This window comes from Ictalurus furcatus, chromosome 17, assembly GCF_023375685.1.
Source record: "Ictalurus furcatus strain D&B chromosome 17, Billie_1.0, whole genome shotgun sequence".
Taxonomy (NCBI): Eukaryota; Metazoa; Chordata; class Actinopteri; order Siluriformes; family Ictaluridae; genus Ictalurus; species Ictalurus furcatus.
Window position 1 is genome coordinate 17227708 of NC_071271.1, and position 20396 is coordinate 17248103.

At 39.1% G+C, this 20396-nt stretch overlaps 1 protein-coding gene across 1 annotated transcript in view; it reads left to right on the plus strand.

Annotated features, from left to right (window-relative positions):
- Positions 1 to 2439: 2439 nt before the first annotated feature.
- The window catches only part of npas1 (neuronal PAS domain protein 1), a 45852-nt gene continuing 27895 nt past the window's right edge, over positions 2440 to 20396 (plus strand). The window contains exons 1-3 of the mRNA XM_053647201.1: positions 2440 to 3842; positions 12105 to 12280; positions 16241 to 16479. Of these exons, the coding sequence (XP_053503176.1) occupies positions 12186 to 12280; positions 16241 to 16479 (334 nt within the window). The 5' untranslated portion in view covers positions 2440 to 3842; positions 12105 to 12185. The remainder of the gene's footprint in view (positions 3843 to 12104; positions 12281 to 16240; positions 16480 to 20396) is intronic.

Consider the following 20396-nt stretch of genomic DNA (forward strand, 5'->3'; position numbering starts at 1 on the left):
GATTACATCAAAAAGAAAGGAAAAACAAAGACAAATCCAAAAAACGTAAATATCAGCATAACCCCTGTCCCACACATGCATACACATTTACCTGAATAGATTGGCCTACTTTGTGATAATTCTTCCTAATCTCTATCTACTGTGTGTGATTACTACAGGCACAAATGTCAATACGTTTCTCTGTATTAAAAAAACAAACCTGTTTACTCACAACACACTCATAATGGAAGTCTAAGATCAGCTGTAAGAGACAGTAAGAGTTTATGCAAAACACATATTCTGGAAACCTCTCATAAATTTGTCCATCAAAAGTGTTTGTATGAAAGTGTTTCTTTTGTCCTTTTTGAGATTTTTAAGGCGGATAATTGTGTGGTCCCACATCAACCTGGAATTGCAGCAGTTTTAAGCTGATGGCTCATGAATACCACAAAAAATTCATTTGTATTGAATCGCTTGTGGCATGATGGTGCAGCAGGTAGCATTGCTGCTTCACAGCTTCAGCATCCCCAGTTTGATCCTGAGATCATGTTACTGTCTGTTTGGAGTTTCACATGTTCTTCACATGTCCTCATGGGTTTCCTCAGAGGTTCTCCAGTTTCCTCGGACCTCTGAAAATGCTTTTAGATGGATTGGCTATGCTAAATTGCCCCAAGGTGTGAATTTGTGTATGTATGTGTGTTGTACAATATGATAAAACAATATTAATATTATGATAAATTATTTAACAGTACACTTTTGTGAGATCCATCCATCCATCCACCTTCTACCGCTTACTCCTTTTCAGGGTCACGGGGAACCTGGAGCCTATCTCACGGAGCATCGGGCACAAGGCGGGGTACACCCTGGACAGGGTGCCAGTCCATCGCAGGGCACAATCACATACACACTCACACACCATGGACACTTTAGACACGCCAATCAGCCTACCATGCATGTCTTTGGACTGGGGGAGGAAACTGGAGTACCCGGAGGAAACCCCCACAGCACAGGGAGAACATGCAAACTCCACACACACATGGCCCCGGAGGAACTCGAATCCTGGAGCCTGGAAGTGTGAGGCGAACGTGCTAACCACTAAGCCACCGTGCGCCCACACTTTTGTGAGATATTGCAATATATTTTTACAACTTTGTTTTTCTTTGTTTTTGTTTTTTTTTTTATAACAATTACAACTTCTGATTAAATATACAATGCAAAAGTATTGTTAGGAACCCTGTTTTCTTTTTTCACACATAAAATTTGTTAGAGATATTTATTTTATGACTTCTGCACTACTGAGTCAGGAGAAAAACATTTTGAAAAATGTTTGTCAAATATTAAATATAACAAGAGTTTTAATATGTGGGAAAAAAAGCAACATATTACGTAACAGACCACTTTTCAAACAAAAATTATAATGAAGGCTGCTAGGTTTGCAAGCAAAATAGAAACAAGTGTGATTAGCAAAGTCTCCAGAAGAACTGTGGCAGATTCTCCAAGATACTTAGTAAAACTTCCTTATAAAACTGCACAAGTTGTACCTGAGGCTAAAAAGAATCACACCAAATATTGACTTTGTTTAGTTTATTACTATTTACTCCTCTTGATAGTATTTTTAAATGTAGAAATGTTTAATTTCATGATTTCTGAAAGCAACTTTGCGTTACAGCATTTTTTTTTTTTTTTTGCATGTACTTTTGCACAGTACTTTTGCACAGTACTGTATATACAGTGCGTTTTTTTTTTTTTCTCATTTTCCGCATTTTAGTGTTTAACCAAGGGAGCACGGTGGTTGGGGGTTCGAATCCTGTCTCCGCCCTTTACTCCCTGTACTTCAGGGGTTTCCTCTGGGTACTCCGGTTTCCTCCCCCTTCCAAACACATGATTGGCATTTCCAAATTGTCCATCGAGTGTGAATGTGTGTGTGAATGTGTGTGAGATTATGCCCCTCGATGGGTTGGCGCCCCGTCCAGGTGTCCCCGCCTTGTGCCCCGAGTTCCCTGGGATAGGCTCCAAGCTCCCCTATGTATGTATGGAAAATGGATGGATGGATAGTGTTAAACCATTTATTTTTGTAGACATTGTATAAAAGTATCAAATGCAGTTTTTCACTATTTATTTTTAAAAAGAAACACTACTGTTTTGCTGCCACTTTGTTACCAAGCCGAATATATCATCATACATATCGTGCATCATGGAAACATCTTCAAGTATCATGATAAGATATTTTTGTTATATCACTCACCATTATCTTAGAGTATTATTTTTAAAATATGATATCTGTCTTTATGACCGTTAAAGTCCTAATCCCATCCCTCCTTTTTGCATTTGCTGTCCCAGGGTCAACAGGGTCTCTTCTTCATCGACCCTTCTCATAACCCATCTTAGCTGTCTATAAATTGAAATGGTACTTAACTGAATTTATGTTGAAGTCAGTGTATTAACTTCTGTTGCGTGTTCCAGTCGTTATGATTCTTTGGGCCTTTTCATGATTGTAGAAAGACTAAGAAAATGAGAGAGAGAGAAAATTTGAAACCCAGACCACGAAGTAGACAGCCTATCAGTATTCAGCGGAGAAAGTGAATGATGGAGAGAGAGAGAGAGAGAGAGAGAGGAGTAGGGAAAGAGAGAGAGATGGAGAAGGGTAAAAAGGAGGGGGCCAATGTATCAATATTCTGAGTAGTGTTTGAGGGCAAGGGGAACGAACGGGGGAGGAGAGAGAAATAGGTTTGGCAAAAGCTAACTAACTACCAGAGTGAGATTATTCGCTGATATTTTTGAGTGTGATTGTGTCTGGAGATCCTCAGATGGATGTGAGAGGATGCTCACTTCTTTGCGTAATGTCTGAGAGATAATGTGAAAGGAAATGGTTTACACTGTGGTTCAATGTGATGGAATCCTCTCCTTGTTCTTAGGCAAAGCCCTCCTCTCTCTCGCTCTCTCTCTCTCTCTTTTACTCTGGGTGCTAATCAGCATTTGAAAGGCAGCTTTGACAGTGAGAAAGAAAGTAAGGGCCAGTCAAGAGGAGGGAGGGAGGGTAAACGAAAGCGAGGGAGAGACTGAGAAAGAGAGGGAGGAGTAGAAGTGAGTGGAAGAGAGAGAGAGAGAGAGAGAGACTGAGGCAGGGGCTGTACAAGCATGCCTTTTATATTTACTAGCAATTGCAGAAGAAAGAGAGCGAGAGGCACAGAGACCAACGGAGGGAGGGAGAGAGAGAGACAGAGCGAGAGAGAGAGAGAGAGAGAGAGAGAGAGAAGAGACAACTGGTGTGCATAGCTTGCTTTCCCGAGAGGAAATAAAGAGAAAAAGCTCCTGCTAGGATAGGGTAGGATAGGGGCGAGAGAGAGAGAGAGAGAGAGAGAGAGAGAGAGAGAGAGAGAGAGTATACTCTTTTCCCTCAAGTCATATCTGAGAAGTATCTGAGCTGGATAGTAGGAAGGAAAGTGCAGAGAGACCGAAAAACGACAGAGTTGTAGTGAGGGAGAGACGCGCAGGTGTCTCTGTCATTGCTAACGCGCACACAGACGCAAACACACACACGCGCTCTCTCTCTCTCTCTCTCTCTCTCTCTCCCTGCGTTGCATGTATACTCGTGGTGGATAGCGAGGTGTGTGTGTGTGTGTGTGTGTGTCTGCCTGCCTGGTGTTTTGTGTGATCTGGATTGTTTTCCGTCCAGTCTGACCCCTTGTAACCCACTAGAGACAGAGAGAGAGTTTGTGCGCGCGCGCGCCTTTGCGCGTGAGGGTCCTGGAACGTGCGGGTCGTGCGTAAGGTATTTGTCCAAAGCAGGGGCATCCGAGGAAGAGGAAAGGAAAGAGGCGTGTGTCCCAGCATAGCCGCTCAACACTGGACATGCACATCAGGTTAGTCCACTTTTTACTTTCTGTTCTGGAAAGTGTACACACACACACACACACACCATTTAAGCACGTGCTTTTGCACTTGGTTGTGGTTGTGGCACGTCACTAATGTGTGTTCATAACATTACAACCTTCCAGTCCTGTGCCTTGGTGTTGCTGGTTTAGTGTTTCCGTATCTTCTGTGTTAGTCTCTGTGTGGCTTTGCTCTGCACTTGTTAGTAGCCATGTGCCTGTGGGTTTGATGGTGGGAAAGTTTGGGACCGTCGGCACTTTTCTGAACACACACACACACACACACACACACACACTGGGGTGATGACCGCAGCCCGCTGCTCTCGGCTATTCTACATTATGTCTCTGTTAATTAATGGATTTTATAGGATTAGCTCTTCTATAATGATGCCCCTTTCCGTGTAAGCTACTTACCAAGAGGGAGAGGATAACACGGTTTTGTTATCTGATGCCTGTGGATTTAATCACTTGGATTAAACGAGTCTATTTAAAATATTACCGCTTGCAATGAACAAAACTGAACTTTTATATTCTATTAAGCATTGCGACTGTGTGAAGAGATGATTGATTCCAGTGTCTGAAGAATGAGGAGTGCTTTTTTTTTTTCTGTAACAAACTAAAAGCTATTTAGATTCAGTCTTCGCTGCTGTTACAAGTGACTTTACCCTTGATAATGAGACAAACCATTACTAGAAAGCATTGTGTTCAACAACAAACATCATCATCATCATCATTATTATTATTATTATTATTATTATTATTATTATTATTATTATTATTAGTCTGTTTCTCTGTGTGGAGTTGTTACTTGTTCTCTCAGTCTCTGCATGTGTTTACTCCAGGTACTCCAGTTTCCTCCAAAGTCCGAAAAATAGCAGATAGATTACCATGGATTGGCTTCTCTGTTTGAAATGCAAATATATATATATATATATATATATATATATATATATATATATATATATATATATATATATGTTTTAGACCATTTGTTTTGATAAGTTTTAATCAGTTTGTGACAGTATTTAGCCATTATACATCTTTTTCATAAGTTTCCTCCTGAATAAGTGTTTATTGCCAAGTGAATCCTGTTCCAGGGAATTATGAAGTGTGATGAAATATATGAAGATGGCTGAAAAATAGATCAGACCTGCTTTGATCGAAGTAATAAAGATAAATACTAGATAAATATTACTACTTAGGTGAAAAGTTTTGTAAAGCAGCGGGCTAGAGAACAGATTAGTGGTGCGATAAAGACTTAAAAAGCTTGAAGCAGTTAATCTGAGATTAAAGCGTTCATTGATGTGTGTGTTTGTGTGTGTGTTCTCTTTGTGTTGTCCTTAACTCATTTTCTGTTTTAGTATTTTTCTTTAAAACTATCCCGGTTGCACTAATGCTTCTGAGATTGAATCCTAAAATCAACTAAAAATATTTGTATTCATTCACAAAATGCTGTATTTACTTGCCATTCTTTTTGACATGCTGTTTTCTAGAGGACCTTAATTTCAGGTCATATAGACTCATGAGTGTTTAGTGTATTCTGCTATGTAATTTCCTCCATGCTTTCCTATACAGTGAAGGAGTGGTACATCATATGTGTACATATCCAGCACTACTGATCATGCAAAGTTCACTGGAAATATTCTTGAAAGTGCAGAAGTGGAAAGGAAAATGTAAACAGACGCACTGTCATGGGGCTTGTTGGAGTGTTATTGCTGTCATGAGCTCACACACACACACACACACACACATACTCAGTCTGAGGTGAGAGAGCAATAGGACTGTTTACGGTGCAAAACAAACAAACACACACACACACACACAGTCTGAGGTGAGAGAGCAATAGGACTGTTTACGGTGCAACACACACACACACACACACACACACATATACATATGCACCTAAGGGGACGGACAGGTCCGGTGACAGACTGTGTCAGCGGTGTGTCAGGAAGAGGCTGTTGGTGTCACACTCTGTTGACCTGATCTGTGGTCAGCCTGTCCATTGGAGCCCGCTGTGGCCCTTACATAACATCTTCTGCCATTCATAACCCACTCTGCAGGGACACACACACAGATATTTTTTATAAACTTCATATACACAATCCTGCTTCTCCGTACCCCCAAAACATCAACCTCTTAAAAAAAAAGCTGAAGCTTTGTTTTGAGGCTGGGAAATGCATCAAAGTGGCTAAAGCTGATCGGTCACATATACACAACTGTCTCATATCTTGTGTATATAGATTGATGGATGGATGGATGGAAAGATAGATGGATGGGTGTGTTACACATTTTATGTCTTCAGACATGATTTATGAATGAGCTCACTTATCTAAAATAACCTATAAATATTAAAACTAATAAAAAGAATATTTTATTCATAAATTCTAACTTCAGATTGAGGATCAGGTGTATTAAATAATGAAGCACAGGTACTGTATTAATGCTAAGAAATATACTCACACCAACCTATCTGTGCTTCAAGGGAATCCTTGCTGTGATCGTCGCTGGGGGTTGTTTGTAATGTGTGTGCTTCTGTTCTTTAAATTTGTACTGTTGCTAAATTCATTATAACGATGTGTATGAAAATGAAGTTTATAACCTCACATACTAAATATTCTCGAATGTCTTAGCAAATATGAAAGCTTTCCTTTGAAAGAGTTTCCGTTCAGAGATCAGGAAGGCTTTAATAAAAGGCATTAAATATAAGCACTGATGGGCAAAGTTTGAAAACGTCTGCTTTTCTTTTACTCTGTCACCCATGAACATCTGCGAATATGCAGCTGCAAATAATTTTTTCAACCATCTAAGTTACTGCTCATTCACTGTGCAGGAAAAAACACAAGATCAGGGACCCGACATGCTGATGGGTCTCACTCTCGCTGTCCATTGCATCACCCTTATCATATCTGTAGCTGGTCAGGGGCGGGGCGGGGTCATTTTGATCTAATCAAACTGTGTATTGATTCCATTAGATAATTAATGGTGTAGGAAAAGCAAAGCTGTGAGCTCCAGCCCCGGAGAGATGAGGGGAACCTTGGAGGGGGAATGATTGCGAACCGCCAAGGTCGAACATGAAAAAATATAGCAGTTTGCGCCGAAAAACAAGAGGACAGTCTACTTAAAAGAGAGAGATAGCAAGATGGACAGAGCTGACTGATCAGTAGTCAGAGAACATGAGACTACACCTGACTTCCTAATGCACTTCAGATGAGGAGAGAAATTATCATTAGAAATTCTTTGAATATCTGGTTTTACCTGTTAGCTGAGTTTGGATACACCTCATCATAAAGGGTTCTCTTTTTCACTATTTACTTCCGTTTGTGAAATATGCAATTATGTATAAATAAAAAATATTTGTATATTTAAAATTCTCAATATCTCTAATAGATCTTGAATACTCTTGGCAGCTTCATGAATATAATAATAATGATAAGTTAAAACTCCTTTATAAGAACACTTTTTAAAAATTTCAACTATAAGCCTTTATCAAAAATGTTTTACGGCGATTGAAAATATTCAATCTGGTGTATCCAAACCTTTGATTGGTAATATATATTGTATAGACCATATAGACCATTAATGCTGCAGAGTTATTTACATTTTTGCAAACACACATGGATCTTCCGATTCATACAAAATGTCTGTACCACTTCTGATATGCCTTCCTCTTCCCACAGTCTGAGCGTTCTTCCTCTAGCTTATCTCAGCTGGATAAGAAAATTGTGATTTCTGTTGTGTCTTCTGTTTATCTGTTCTCACAGCATGGAAAACTAGCTAGACCAAATTTGGTGTAAAACATCCAGTTAAATAGTGACAGAACAGACAGCACACAAGAAAATGATGAGGGAAAGTGAAATAAGAAGCATACGCTTGAATGAGAATAGACAATTTGTAGTAGGTGGCTTGAGTATGAACCAGTAAACAGGCTAATATTTTGTTAAGACCGATGGTGTTAATGGAAACATATGGGAAAACCATCAATTGTGATTAGTAGACAGTAAATAAATAATAATAATTAAAAAAACAACAACAGGAAGACCATTCAGGATTTGGCTAGTGAACCTGCTGACTGGATACTAAATGTTAATAATGACCAGCCACAGTGGCTTGTGAGATACAAAGCTCATTTCAAGCCTTAGTTCTATGTTTACATCTCGTGCCATGAACTCCATGAACTATAGCAGTAGAAGATCACACTGAGTTTCATCACAATTTAGTGTAACCACCAGTGTTATTACTCTCTTTCGATTCAGTAAAGAGTGTTGTTACTGAGAAACATTAAACAAGTACTTTATTCCATGTGACCTGCCCATACTCAATTGGCTAAAAGTGAAATGACCACCTGAAGGTCAAGGTCCTGAAAAAAAGTAAATGTTTACACAGCTGACTAGAAATCCGGTGGTCATCTCCATACGAGTGTGTGTGACATTTAAAAACAGAATGGCAGCGTAACATCTGGCATGTAAATATGAGGTGCATAACGCTGGGATTTGTGTGTGTGTGTGTGTGTGTGTGTGTGTTTGAAGCTCAATTGCTGCATTGTGTGCGTGCGAAGTGGCTTTAATGTGTTCATTTCCTTGCTTGGCCTCTCTGAGGGGTGGGGCGGAGCATGCTAACGAAGCTCTGACAGCTGGAGGCCCTAATTAATGATCCCCTCTGAAAACAAACAGCCCAAGCTCTGCCAAACATAAACCCTGGCCTCGTCCCCAACCGTGGCCTCGGCCCCAGCGTGCTTCTGTGTTCCAGCTACAGTGAGAACCCATCGGCCACCAGAACCTGCCATTACTGCTCTCAGGGCCAAGAGTTTAAGGCATAGCGGACTTTGTTAGTCTTCAAAATAAAGAACAGCTTTACACTGTATTGGACAAATCCCAAAGGAATAGGAACAAAGAGCATAAATGCATTGTCTATTCTCTTCCACGTCTAAATATTGTGCCGTGATGGTATATATAAAATAGACATTCTTAGATGTATCATCTGGATCAGTGCACATCTTATTTACATAAGCACATGCATTACCAAAATATCAATTGTATCAAACATTTCTGAATAAAAACACTTTGGACATATATCACACCTAGTGTTTTGCTTGACGGGCGAAATTTATATATTTTAAAGGTATCAAGTGGTAACACAAGAAAAGTCATAATGTAGATAATAAAATTTTGTAAAAAAAAAAAAAGAAAAGAAAAGAAAAAGTCATTTTACAACAAGGTAAACGATTGTTTTATAATCACATCATGGCACAACATTTTAATCAAATTACATTGTTGGCTGCATGAAAATTCCCACCCCACAGGGTGCAGTTTAAAAGGTTACAGTTGAGCGCAAAAGTTTGCATCCCCCACCTTTTTTGAGTGGCAAAAAGGAAAATGTACCCCTACTAAAAGAAAGAAGTCCCAATTGCTAACATAAATAAAGAAAGAAAGAAAGAAATTAAATTTTGCTACATACCAACACACCAAACCCAAACATAAGACTTTTCATCAACTAAAAAAAAAAAATGTTTTAAAGACATTTTGCCAAGACCTTCTCAGTCTGTAGACATGATTTGAAGAAGACAGAAAGAGATATAGAGTGGGCATGCAAGTTATTAGAGAATATTTATATCACATTCAAATAGAGAAATTAGGGGGAAAATCTATATTAATATCTTAACATAAACTATGTGCACTATTTGGACTGATATACAGGATCTGACCCTGTAAACCCTAGCTCACCTAATGTTTGATTTATATCAATTTGTTCGTTTTGTTCTAAGGGTACACAAACTTTTGCACTTGACTGTATTGTATCACTTCACTAAATCATGCTGGCTGCTAAATCAGAATCACATATAAACATGTGCATATATTGCTAATATGGAAGTGACATAGTTCAGAAGTGACACTTTTTACATTGAATAGATCTTATCATAGGTGATCATCTGCTCCAGTGTTTGCTCATGAGTACGTCCATTTTTAAAGAACATGCATAGTGACACAACCAGCTACGAGGTTATAAAGTTAATTAAATGATTATGGTGGAATGCACCTCCGCTATGTCTAAAGAGTTAGTGAAGGTGGAGAGAAAGATTTTACCTGATTAGATGGAGGATAAAGATAGACTAAATACCAGAGAGGACTTCGATAGGATTGATAACATGAGTACACATGTGACAGATGGAGAGAGAAAAACAGAGTGAGAGAGAGAGAGAGAGAGATTAGGAGTGTAGCTTATCTCACTTTGATCCTATGAGCAGTCACAGAAGAGATGTAATAGCTGGTATTTTCACAGATTATGTCTTTATAGTTACAGAGACTTTGTAAGAACAGTCAGATTTGGCTAGTTAAAAGAATCTATCTGTGACTAGCTGCCAATTACACTGGTTTGGGGTACATGCTAAAATATGTTTGTTCATTTATTGTGTCAAAAAGACACTTCAAGCTTGACTGCTTCATTACATATTCACTCGTTGTTAAGCGAAACATTATTATCTGAGCAAATATTTGTGAGTTAGCTAGCTAACTTAGTCATGTAAGACGAATGAGAGCCCTGAATTCATTTACCACACAATTAGAGATTCAGTTACTTGTGTAGAGTGTTGCTTGACGATATGATGCTAGCTATCCACTAAAATTAGTTGGTTAAATAAATTGATATCTCATAGCTAGCATGGTCAATCCGCTTATTTGTAGCTAAGCTATGTTTGTTCCCCTTTAATTCCAGGCATTTCACATTTGTTTTGGTCACTGTAAGTAAAGTTCTTTCTTTCATACAAGAACTTTCTAGCTAGAATCTTGTTAACTGCAGACTTTAAAATACAAGATAGCAAAATGGCTTTCACAAAGGGCATTGAATAATTCACACACTGATTCCGTTTAACTGATAACATCTGGCAAATTCTTAATCCACCTCATGTATATACTCTATACTCTCACTGATACACAATTTTCAGAATGACTTGTTTTGACTAACAATACTAAAATATGAACGACAGGGGGTATGGTGGCTTAGTGGCACCTTAGGTGCTTAGTTGCACCTCCAGAGCTGAGGGTTCGAATCCCGCCTCTACTCTGTGTGAGTGGAGTTTGCATGCTCTCCCCATACTTTGGGGGTTTCCTTCTCCAGTCCAAAGACATGTTGTAGGCTGCTTGGCGTTTCCAAATTGTTCGTAGTGTGTGTGTACGATGGGTGCCATCCAGGGTGTCCCCCTCCTTGTGCCCTGAGTCCCCTGGAATAGGCTCCAGGCTCCCTGCGACCTTGTGTAGGATAAGCAGTACAGATTTGCATGGTTGCCTAGTCACACAAGTTGAACGCAGCTTCAATCAGAACCAAAGAAATTCCTCATCCACAGAGATTCAGTAGTCCCCATGCAACTCTCCATTGAAAACCTCTGGTATGTCTACCAGAAGCAGTGTATAAGCTTATCTCAGGTCTGCTCAGATCATTAACCACATAATTTCAGTCCACATCATGCATATGCTCTTATTTAGTCCCTAAGCTTTTCTCACTCACGATGAATCAGATAGTCCAGCGTTAAGCAGCTGCTAATTCAGGTTTAGCTGGGTTGAATGTCAGGTCATAGATTTCATCGACTCACACCAGAGGTCACCCGGATGTCGGTGTGTGTCTATGCGTGTGCCAGGTAAGGTCAGAGAGGTGATGTAAGTCCAGGGCTTTATGCCAGAGTGGTTTAGATCAACGATAGTGCTGAGTGGCACCCAGGGCTGGCCAGAGGGCAGCGAGCACTGGTGGGGGTGACACCAGGCTGCTGGAGGGCAAGCCAGCCCTTTAAATGTCATACAGACTAGCCAAGCACTGGGGATTCCACTGAAATGGCACTAGAAACTCTGGAAGCTGGACCAGAGGACTGTGTATGTGTGTGTATTTGCATCTTTCTGTATGGTCATTCGCGGGTTGCTGTCATTTTAAATAATTCATATGTATATTACAGCATTATGTTGAGATCATTTTGAGAAAGAGGTCATTTTCAGATGTCACAGGTGCACATTCTGTCATATAAACCACGTAAAGGGGTTTTGTGTGTCTGTTTCTATCAATATTGTTTGCATTCCCCATAACATATAAAATAAGATATAATGAAATATAATACAAATTTTCATATAAACTTTGCACATGTATTGCTACACATGTGATTGCTTGGGTCAATTATGCATTTTGAAGTAATTAATAAAACATGATGGTTGTTACTTGGTCAGCTAACCCTTCTCTTCCTCCTTTTTGTCCTCCATCTCCACGTCTGTTCAGCCCCTCTGCGGGAGATCTGGGTCTGACATAGCCTCAGCCGATCGCAGCCTGCATTAGAAGCGGCGGCGTGTGCGGAACAGGATGGCAGCCATGCCGTTCGTCAGTGAGGGAAAGTGTGTTAGTGTGGAGTGGGACTTCCTGCAAGGACTCCTCGCTAAACCACCCACCTTGCCCTGGTGAGACTGTTTGTCTTGTATGCAATGCATAGAAATCATGCATTTATAAACATATTTGTATAATTTCTGCTATAGTATTTTAACCTATTTGCATGTCCAATAAACATGAATGGGAAAATTATATTCACTAAAATTATAGCTTATTTACAATTATTATTGTATAGTAATTACAATAAAGTAGACTTTTCAGAATGTTTTAAAACAACGAGACACAATCTTGCTTCAAGGGAAATGAGATAGGACACAAATTTATATGAACTAGCAAGGGAAATCTCATTGGATTTCCTCCAGTTCAATACAAATGAAGTACTAAGAACTCTTCTGAACTTTAAAGTTTGTAACTTTTTATGAACACTGTGTCATGTGAATTGTTATGAATGTAAAAGCCTGATTTTTAATCAACCCAGTGATATTAATTAGAAGGTGAATAACAAAATCTTAACTACAACACACCTACAACATAACACAGTCAGGCTGCAATACACTAAAATATAGTGCACATGCATGGATAAACTTGCCTCTGTGTGCTACAGACTGTGTTTGGTTCCATTACTTAAACATTAAAGAAATTTCAATGGCATTATTAACGTCGCCTCGTCTGTAGGTGGATATAAAACTCTGAATCGATGGTGCCATATTGATTGTGTCTCTCCAGAGACATTCTAGTGTAATAACGAGATGTTTTAAAGGGCTCTTTCACACAGAACACGTCTGTTTTACAGGCTGTGAGAGAACACAGCACAACTGCTATTAGCAAACTGAAAGAAGATTCAAGAGACAGCTTAATAGACACATTCTCCCTCACACACGGATACACACATTGCTTAAAGACAACATGAAATAGTTTTTTTTTTTTCGCCTTAGTTCTGTTTAATGTGCACAATTTATCAGTATGAATCTCATGAAAAACTTAATTTTAGTATATTCACCCATCAAAATGCAACGACTTCTATGCCCATCTCTATATGTCTTCTGATTTTTAGACTATCATGCACATGTAAGTGGTGGTAAAATAAGCCTTATGAACCCTGCTCTGATCTCAAATCAAATTTCTGAGAGGATTACTCCTTATGTGCAATTTACAGTATATAAGAATAAAACTGTTATATGAAAATAATCAGTGCCAGGCTGGTGTGTACTCTTACCGCCATGAAGTTGATTACTTTCCAATAACAGCACATCCTGAAGTGTTTTATTCCTCTTATACCACAGCAATTTGCCAACACTGGAAACTGTATTTATTTAAAAAAGTGGCACGTCGTATTTTTTTTATTGATTTATAGTTACATGTATAGTTAAAGTTACAGCTGTCACTGGAGACTTTTTCCAAAAATACTAGCTAAACATCCATTTATGTGTAGAAATTTGGCATGCAAGTAACAATGTACTATATTTTTTACTGTCGAAACAATAATGCATTTAAAACAAATGCATTAATATAAATCTTTCAGCTGGAAACTACTGTCCGAGCTGCTGTTATTGAAAATGAATCAACCAATCAGCATTCATCAGCACTGTGGTATAAGCAGACACAGAGATTCATATCTACTTCATGTTTATTTACGTCAATGTAGTGTTATACAGTTTGTATTTTGGCCAAAAATAATAAACAATAGAGAAAGTGTAAAGATAATACAATAATGCCATTATATTCAACACCAAGAAGACCTTTGACCTGTATATAGTTAGCAGATACGACCCTTTAGTGTGCATTTACCTGTCCACACAATGCTCTAAAATCTGGACACTCCACTGACGGGCAATGAATAATAAATAAGCTTTCACAATCCAGTCAAATCCTGATGACTTAAACAAAAATGCAACCTAACAATTCTTCCTGCCTGAATATCCTGTTTCACTCGACATCCTATGGAAGATGTGTTATTTCTCTTATATTATTTCGAATCCTGCATATGGTGAAGTTTTAGCTACTAGCCACTATTTACAAAGGAAGCTTTTTTGAAGGCTCATTTATTTTTCCTTTCTTCTCTATACGCATACTGTGAGACACACGCACGCACACACACTTCCTTTCTCTTTGAATTCCTCCCCTTTCTCTTTGCTGTTACATATCTACAGCCCCCCAGAATGAGAATCAATGTCACAGACATGGGTGTGTGAGGGGGGCATGTCGGCTCTTTCTTCCAGCACAGACAGAAATTGTGAAGTCGCCGTGACAACATAATTCCCCCCACTCAGGCCCCACTGAGGGCAGGTCGATACCCAATCAGAGTGACAGGCTACCTGGCCTACCTCTCAGATGCTCCTTCTTCTCCATTGATCCCTCAATCAAGACTTGTGGCTTGCTACCCAGGAGGCAGGCTGTGAAAAGAGCTCAATGTCTGTATTCTTCCAGAGAATTAGCCCCAGAGAACTGATCCAAGACCAGCCTTTTCTGCAGCCTCCTGGTGACTTGACTGATCTCAGGTTAGTGCAGGAGTGGAACAGGGCACAGCTAATGGAAACAGGCAGTGAACAGTCTGATCGCTCCCTCGCTGCCACTGTAGGTTAGCTCTGCTTTCTCAGCCTCTATCCCCTGACCTGCTCCTGAGTGCCTTACTATATTGGAATTGTAGTGGTCTGATTTTAAAGGACCCTCAAAAACAGCTGGGTAGCAGGAGAGGTATACATTTTGATAGCACCTTCTTGTTTTTGATGTTGTTGTCATTGTTATTGTTGTCATTGATCTCACTGTGTGATCCTTGAGTCATTTAGAAATAAATCCAAGGATTTATACAAGCAACAGGCTTCCCACACATCTTAGAAAACTTAAATGGGAAATATACAGTCTAGTGTTCTAGTCACATGGAATTTTTATATTTTTTTTAAAAGATACAATTTCCTTTAAATCATCCATGTAAAGAGACGATCCAGCTTAGTACATCTGCCTCGCACGTCTGGGGTTGGAGGTTCAAATCTTCCCTCAGCCCTTTGTGCGTGGAGTTTGCAAGTTCTCCCCGTGCTTCAGGGGTTTCCTCCGGGTACTCCAGTTTCCTCCCCCAGTCCAAAGACTTGCACTGTAGGCTGATTAGCATTTCCAAATTGTCTGTAGTGTGTGTGTGATTGTGCCCTGTGCGGTGCAGTGCGGTATGGGTTGGCACCCCGTCCAGTCTGTCCCCTGCCTCGTTCCCCTTGGGAGTTCCCTGGGATAGGCTCCAGGCTCCTCCGCGACCCTGTGTAGGATAAGCGGTATGGAAAATTGATGGATGGCGGTTCTTGAAATTTTCCTCAAGAGAAAAAACAACCGCTGTATTAATGGTTTATTTCATAATGGTTTATTTCATAATGGCTGGTCATGCAATGTTTCTAGCAAGAGAAGAAGACCTAAATAGTTGCAGCAAACATTGTAGGAAAGTTCTCACCACACTTAAAAACCTTATAGAAATTTAGTGCTCTTAGACTCAAAAGTTCCACATATTCCAAGGAAGTTCAGCATATTTTCTCATTAGATGGGAAAGATGGGCTGAAATATTTGTGAGACTGACAAGAATAATTTACTTGGTTTAGGCATCAGATTGTTTGTTTGTTTGTTTGTTTATTTACTTATACAATCCGTTAAATCTGAGCTGGGGGAGGGTATATGAACCAACTGAATATAAATTGAAATTAAATAGCATCTAAAGCCTGCAAACATCACAAATAATATTTGTTAAATCTTGGTTAAATCATAGAAAATGCCATGGCAAGTCCTGAGTGTGAAACGAAATTGATGAGCACATTTCAAGTTGAAATCTTTTTCTTTTAGAGAAATAACAAGGCAGATTATTCTTTTTAAGATGATTCTTTTTTCTTTTTAGGAAACTAATTCAAATAAAATAAAACTGCTAACATTTGTTTGAAAAAAGTAGACTGTATACAAAAGTAGTATGATCTCATCCTTCTACTCACAGATATAACAAACTAATCGTACCCTTTCTCACACTCTCTAATCATTTTTGTCCATGCTTCTCATCCTCTCAGTTTACAAAACCTGCGGAAGGAGAAGTCCCGAAATGCGGCTCGCTCTCGTCGCGGTAAAGAGAACTTTGAGTTTTTTGAACTGGCCAAAATGCTGCCTCTCCCTGGCGCCATCACCAGCCAGCTGGACAAGGCTTCGGTCATCCGCCTGACCATCAGCTACCTGCACATGAGGCATTTTGCCAGTCAGGGAGACCCACCCTGGAGCCCCCTGCTGGAGGGGGACAATAACTGCAACAAGGGTGAGCACTGACTGCAACTCACAGCTCTGCTTTTCACAATGATAACATTTGTAAAATGTAAAAAACAAGAAAACCATAGAACTAGACAGTTTTGCAATAATCCAAAAATCCTTTTTTTATATATAACAATTTATAACAATTGTTGCTACAAAGGCATATTGAAACCTGATAGTTTGTTGTTGTTGTTTTTTTTTAAAAAAATCGATTTTATGATGAAATAACACTTGTTAGTCGCATGTTCAATCCAGAATTTCCTGCGAGATTATCAGCTTCATCTAAATTTAATCTGACTAAATTTTACTCAAAGGCTACTAACTGCATCCAAACTCGATCCTTAATCTCATTTGATACAGAAAAAGCAGAACTAGTAATCTGTTTCTGTAAAAGTTAAAAATGTTAAATGTCATTTTGCCTATATTTGTCTATATATTTTGTCATTTTGTATATATATATATATATATATATATATATATATATATATATATATATATATATATATATATAAAAGCTCTTTTTTTTTTAAAAAAACATCTTAAATTAGATAAACTCACTGGCAGCAAATGCTGTTTTTTCAACACAGACCTGCTCAAACCACCTGAAGTCATGTTCAGATGCATTTCATCCACTGGCATCTATGTAGCTGATTTCCCTGTCAGTCTGAAACTCCATCATCCATCCATCATCCTCAGTGGTCAGAACCTGGCTGTGAGCCATTTTTGAACTATCTTAAGGAATTTATTTTGTCTGTCATCTTTAATCTTTCTTTTAGTTTTTGAGAAGAATTAAGGGTAAGGAATTATTTGTATGTGCTGGCATTGTATGTGCATTTTTTTTCACTTAAATCTCTCTGTGTGCCACAGTGTAGGGAAACGAATTGAGATGTAAATATTTCAGTGGAATTATTGGCGGAAAATACACAGCGAATTTCTAAATATCTGCTTTGAAATTGTGATTTGTATGAAGCCCTTATTGACAATAGCATCAATCAGAGAGCCATTCACATACGAGAGCGCTATTAACAGCGGAGGTGGCTGAGAGCAAGCTCCAGCCAAACTCAATTCTAACATGACAGTGGCAGGCTGTCGATGAATACAAATGCGTTATTAATTTAAATTATGAATTTAAATGGAATAGGCTATTATTGTCTTATAGGTCGCCTGTGTATGTCACTGGGGATACTTTCACTTTAAAAATTGCAGAGAATGTAGAGTGGGGAGATGGCGTTCAGGCACACACACACACACACACAGAGTAAGAAAAGTAATTGAGATTGCGCCACAGGAGTAATCACTTGCAGTCATGCGGAGCTAAATACGGCTCATCTGAAATAATGCATTTACTGGTTCACTCGCAACTTTAGGTGGCACAAAAATATATATCTAACTCTGTTTTTTGAGGAACAAAAACTACAGTCACCTTCATGTTGTGTTTTTTTTTTGTGCTTGAGGACTCATTTCTGAGACCATTTGGCATCATGGGCTCATCCGATTCAACTTATTGTTCATTTCATGCTCTGTAAAGCTCATCACAAATGTGAATTGAACAATATATCTAAGAGCCAATTAACCGCTTCCTGTGGGCGGATATTTCTCAGAGCCGGCTGAGCTGGACAAAAGAGGTAGAGTCCTCACTGAAGCTTGTTAACAAGTGGCTGGACCAGAGGAGTCTATTTATGTGCAACATCTCTGTTTTACTCTGTGTGTGATCCTCATTATGTCTGTCGCATTAAAGCTCCACACAGCTGCAACAATAGCCAGCCGTTGCTTTCTCTCTCTGTCTCTTACTCACATACGTCGTATCTATGCAAACAAAATGACTGGAGAGAAAGAGACAGCACTCCAAAGGAGGACAAAATTATCTGTGCAATTTGTAATTACCGACATTAACTATGTAATGAGCAGAGCATAATTACAAGGGTTGCTTAATTGCTATTATTACAGAGGTGTAACAGCTTAGCTACAATTAGTAGTGCGCTTGCATGGGTGTGTATTCTAGTGTTTGTGAAAGAGGGAAACCCGACTGTGAGACTGCGTGTGTGTGTGTGTTTCATGCATGCCTGGACGATTGACTAAAAACACAAAGTAAGCTAACAGTGGTGGCTCACTTATCCTCATTATCACATACCTACCAACACTTGATCTCACAGAAACAGGAAGGCGTGCTTAAAGAGCCAAACCCAGGACCGCATGATCTCAGTCACTATTAGATCACGCTGCGCTTCATGTAGACACAGGGACAGAGAGATGGTTCCAGTACATAGGGGGCAAAATTTCAGCACCAGGCATACTGTCAAATTAGCATGCCACTTGGCCCATTTCAGTTATTCAGTTGAATAAAACAGTAGAATGGCTTATTGTTTACTGCCACAACAGCAAACACATTTTCTCCTGTTGGTGTCTGGCTGAAACGCCAGAGGTATACATGCCTAGGCTAATACATGATCTCCGATTTAACAGATTCATTCATTCATGGTCTAGCCAAAGTCAGTAATTCAACTGCTGAAAGGCTTTAAGTCTACCACAGACATTATTATTATTATTATTCTTAAAGCTTCCCTATTTGTCAGTCACATTTGTTCAATTTCTTTGTCCAATACAATGTCCGTTCTGTGGAGAACAACTCACAGAGATGATAATCTTATACTTATACTGACCCAAAGGACCATATGATTTTTTCTATGCTAAAAAAATAATTGACATTGCATAGATGATAAAGATAAAGAAGCACCTACAGCAGCCTATAGCCTATGGCAGACTGTGGTCCAGATGTGCAGCCAGCAAAGTATTTCAGTAGACCGAACGGAGTACTTGGAAAATTACTGTAGCAGAGCCTAATAACATGAAAAAACTCTGTAGCTCGAGCACAACTCTGTAGCAGATCCAATGTTGTGGCGTTTTTTTGTAAATTATTTATCTGAAGACAGCTACAGGGCTCGAGACATTAGGTCAGGAAGGGGAGAGTTTTCACAGACTTTCATTGATATTTCATTTTATTTACCCTCTCTGGTCTGATTAGTGAACTGACGGCGTGGTTTGTTTGTGAATACGAACGGACAGAAATGTCTCATCTGAAGCACCACTATGAAACGAACTGTCTAATGTATAGCCACAAACTAATCATTAATGGTTAAGAACTGAAAGGTAAATGCTGCTACAACTCAATCATGTTAGCTGCTTATGTGGTCTTTGGTAAGCAAGGACTTTTATGTAACTGGACCTTAACAAATTTTTGGCATCTAGTTTAACCCTCGTGAAAAAATATGCAAATTGTAAAAGCCCCCAACTTTTCATTTACTCACCTGCTTCGTGTGTTACTTGGCTGCATTTGTATATTGTGTGAGTGTGATAGGCTTATCTGTTCAGGGCAGCACATTTTTTTTATTATTTTCAAATAATAGTGCAACATCTGCCTATTTCTCTAAAATCTTATGATATTAGTATTTCAGAGGTGCAGAGACCCCACCTAGGACTGCTCTGAGATAAAGGGAGTAGGATTTAAGCTGATATGGCCTTTACCCCCATGCTGTTAAGTGCACTTGGGTACTTGTACTCTGAGGTGATGTATTGTGATGTAGTGCATAGATTTGCCAGCAGTGTAGTGTAGGAGTGTTATAACAAATGGAACACTCCTGATGAATTCTTTTCATTCTCTGACCCCAGTTTGATAAATGAAAGCATTCGTTCTTTTGGTCTCTGATACACGTTAGGCTCTTAATTATCGACAGTGTAATATATAGACAATATTGGATAGGGCAAGAAAACCACAGTTAATGTAATGTAATGTCAAGTAAAGAAAAAAGAGGATGCTGAGAACGTACACATCAGTCTGGATCTTGGCCTGTTAAAAACGCATTGTGTTTCTTTACAATTTTGTTTTATGAAAGCTAACATAGGCCAGTTAGCAGAATGCAGATAAGA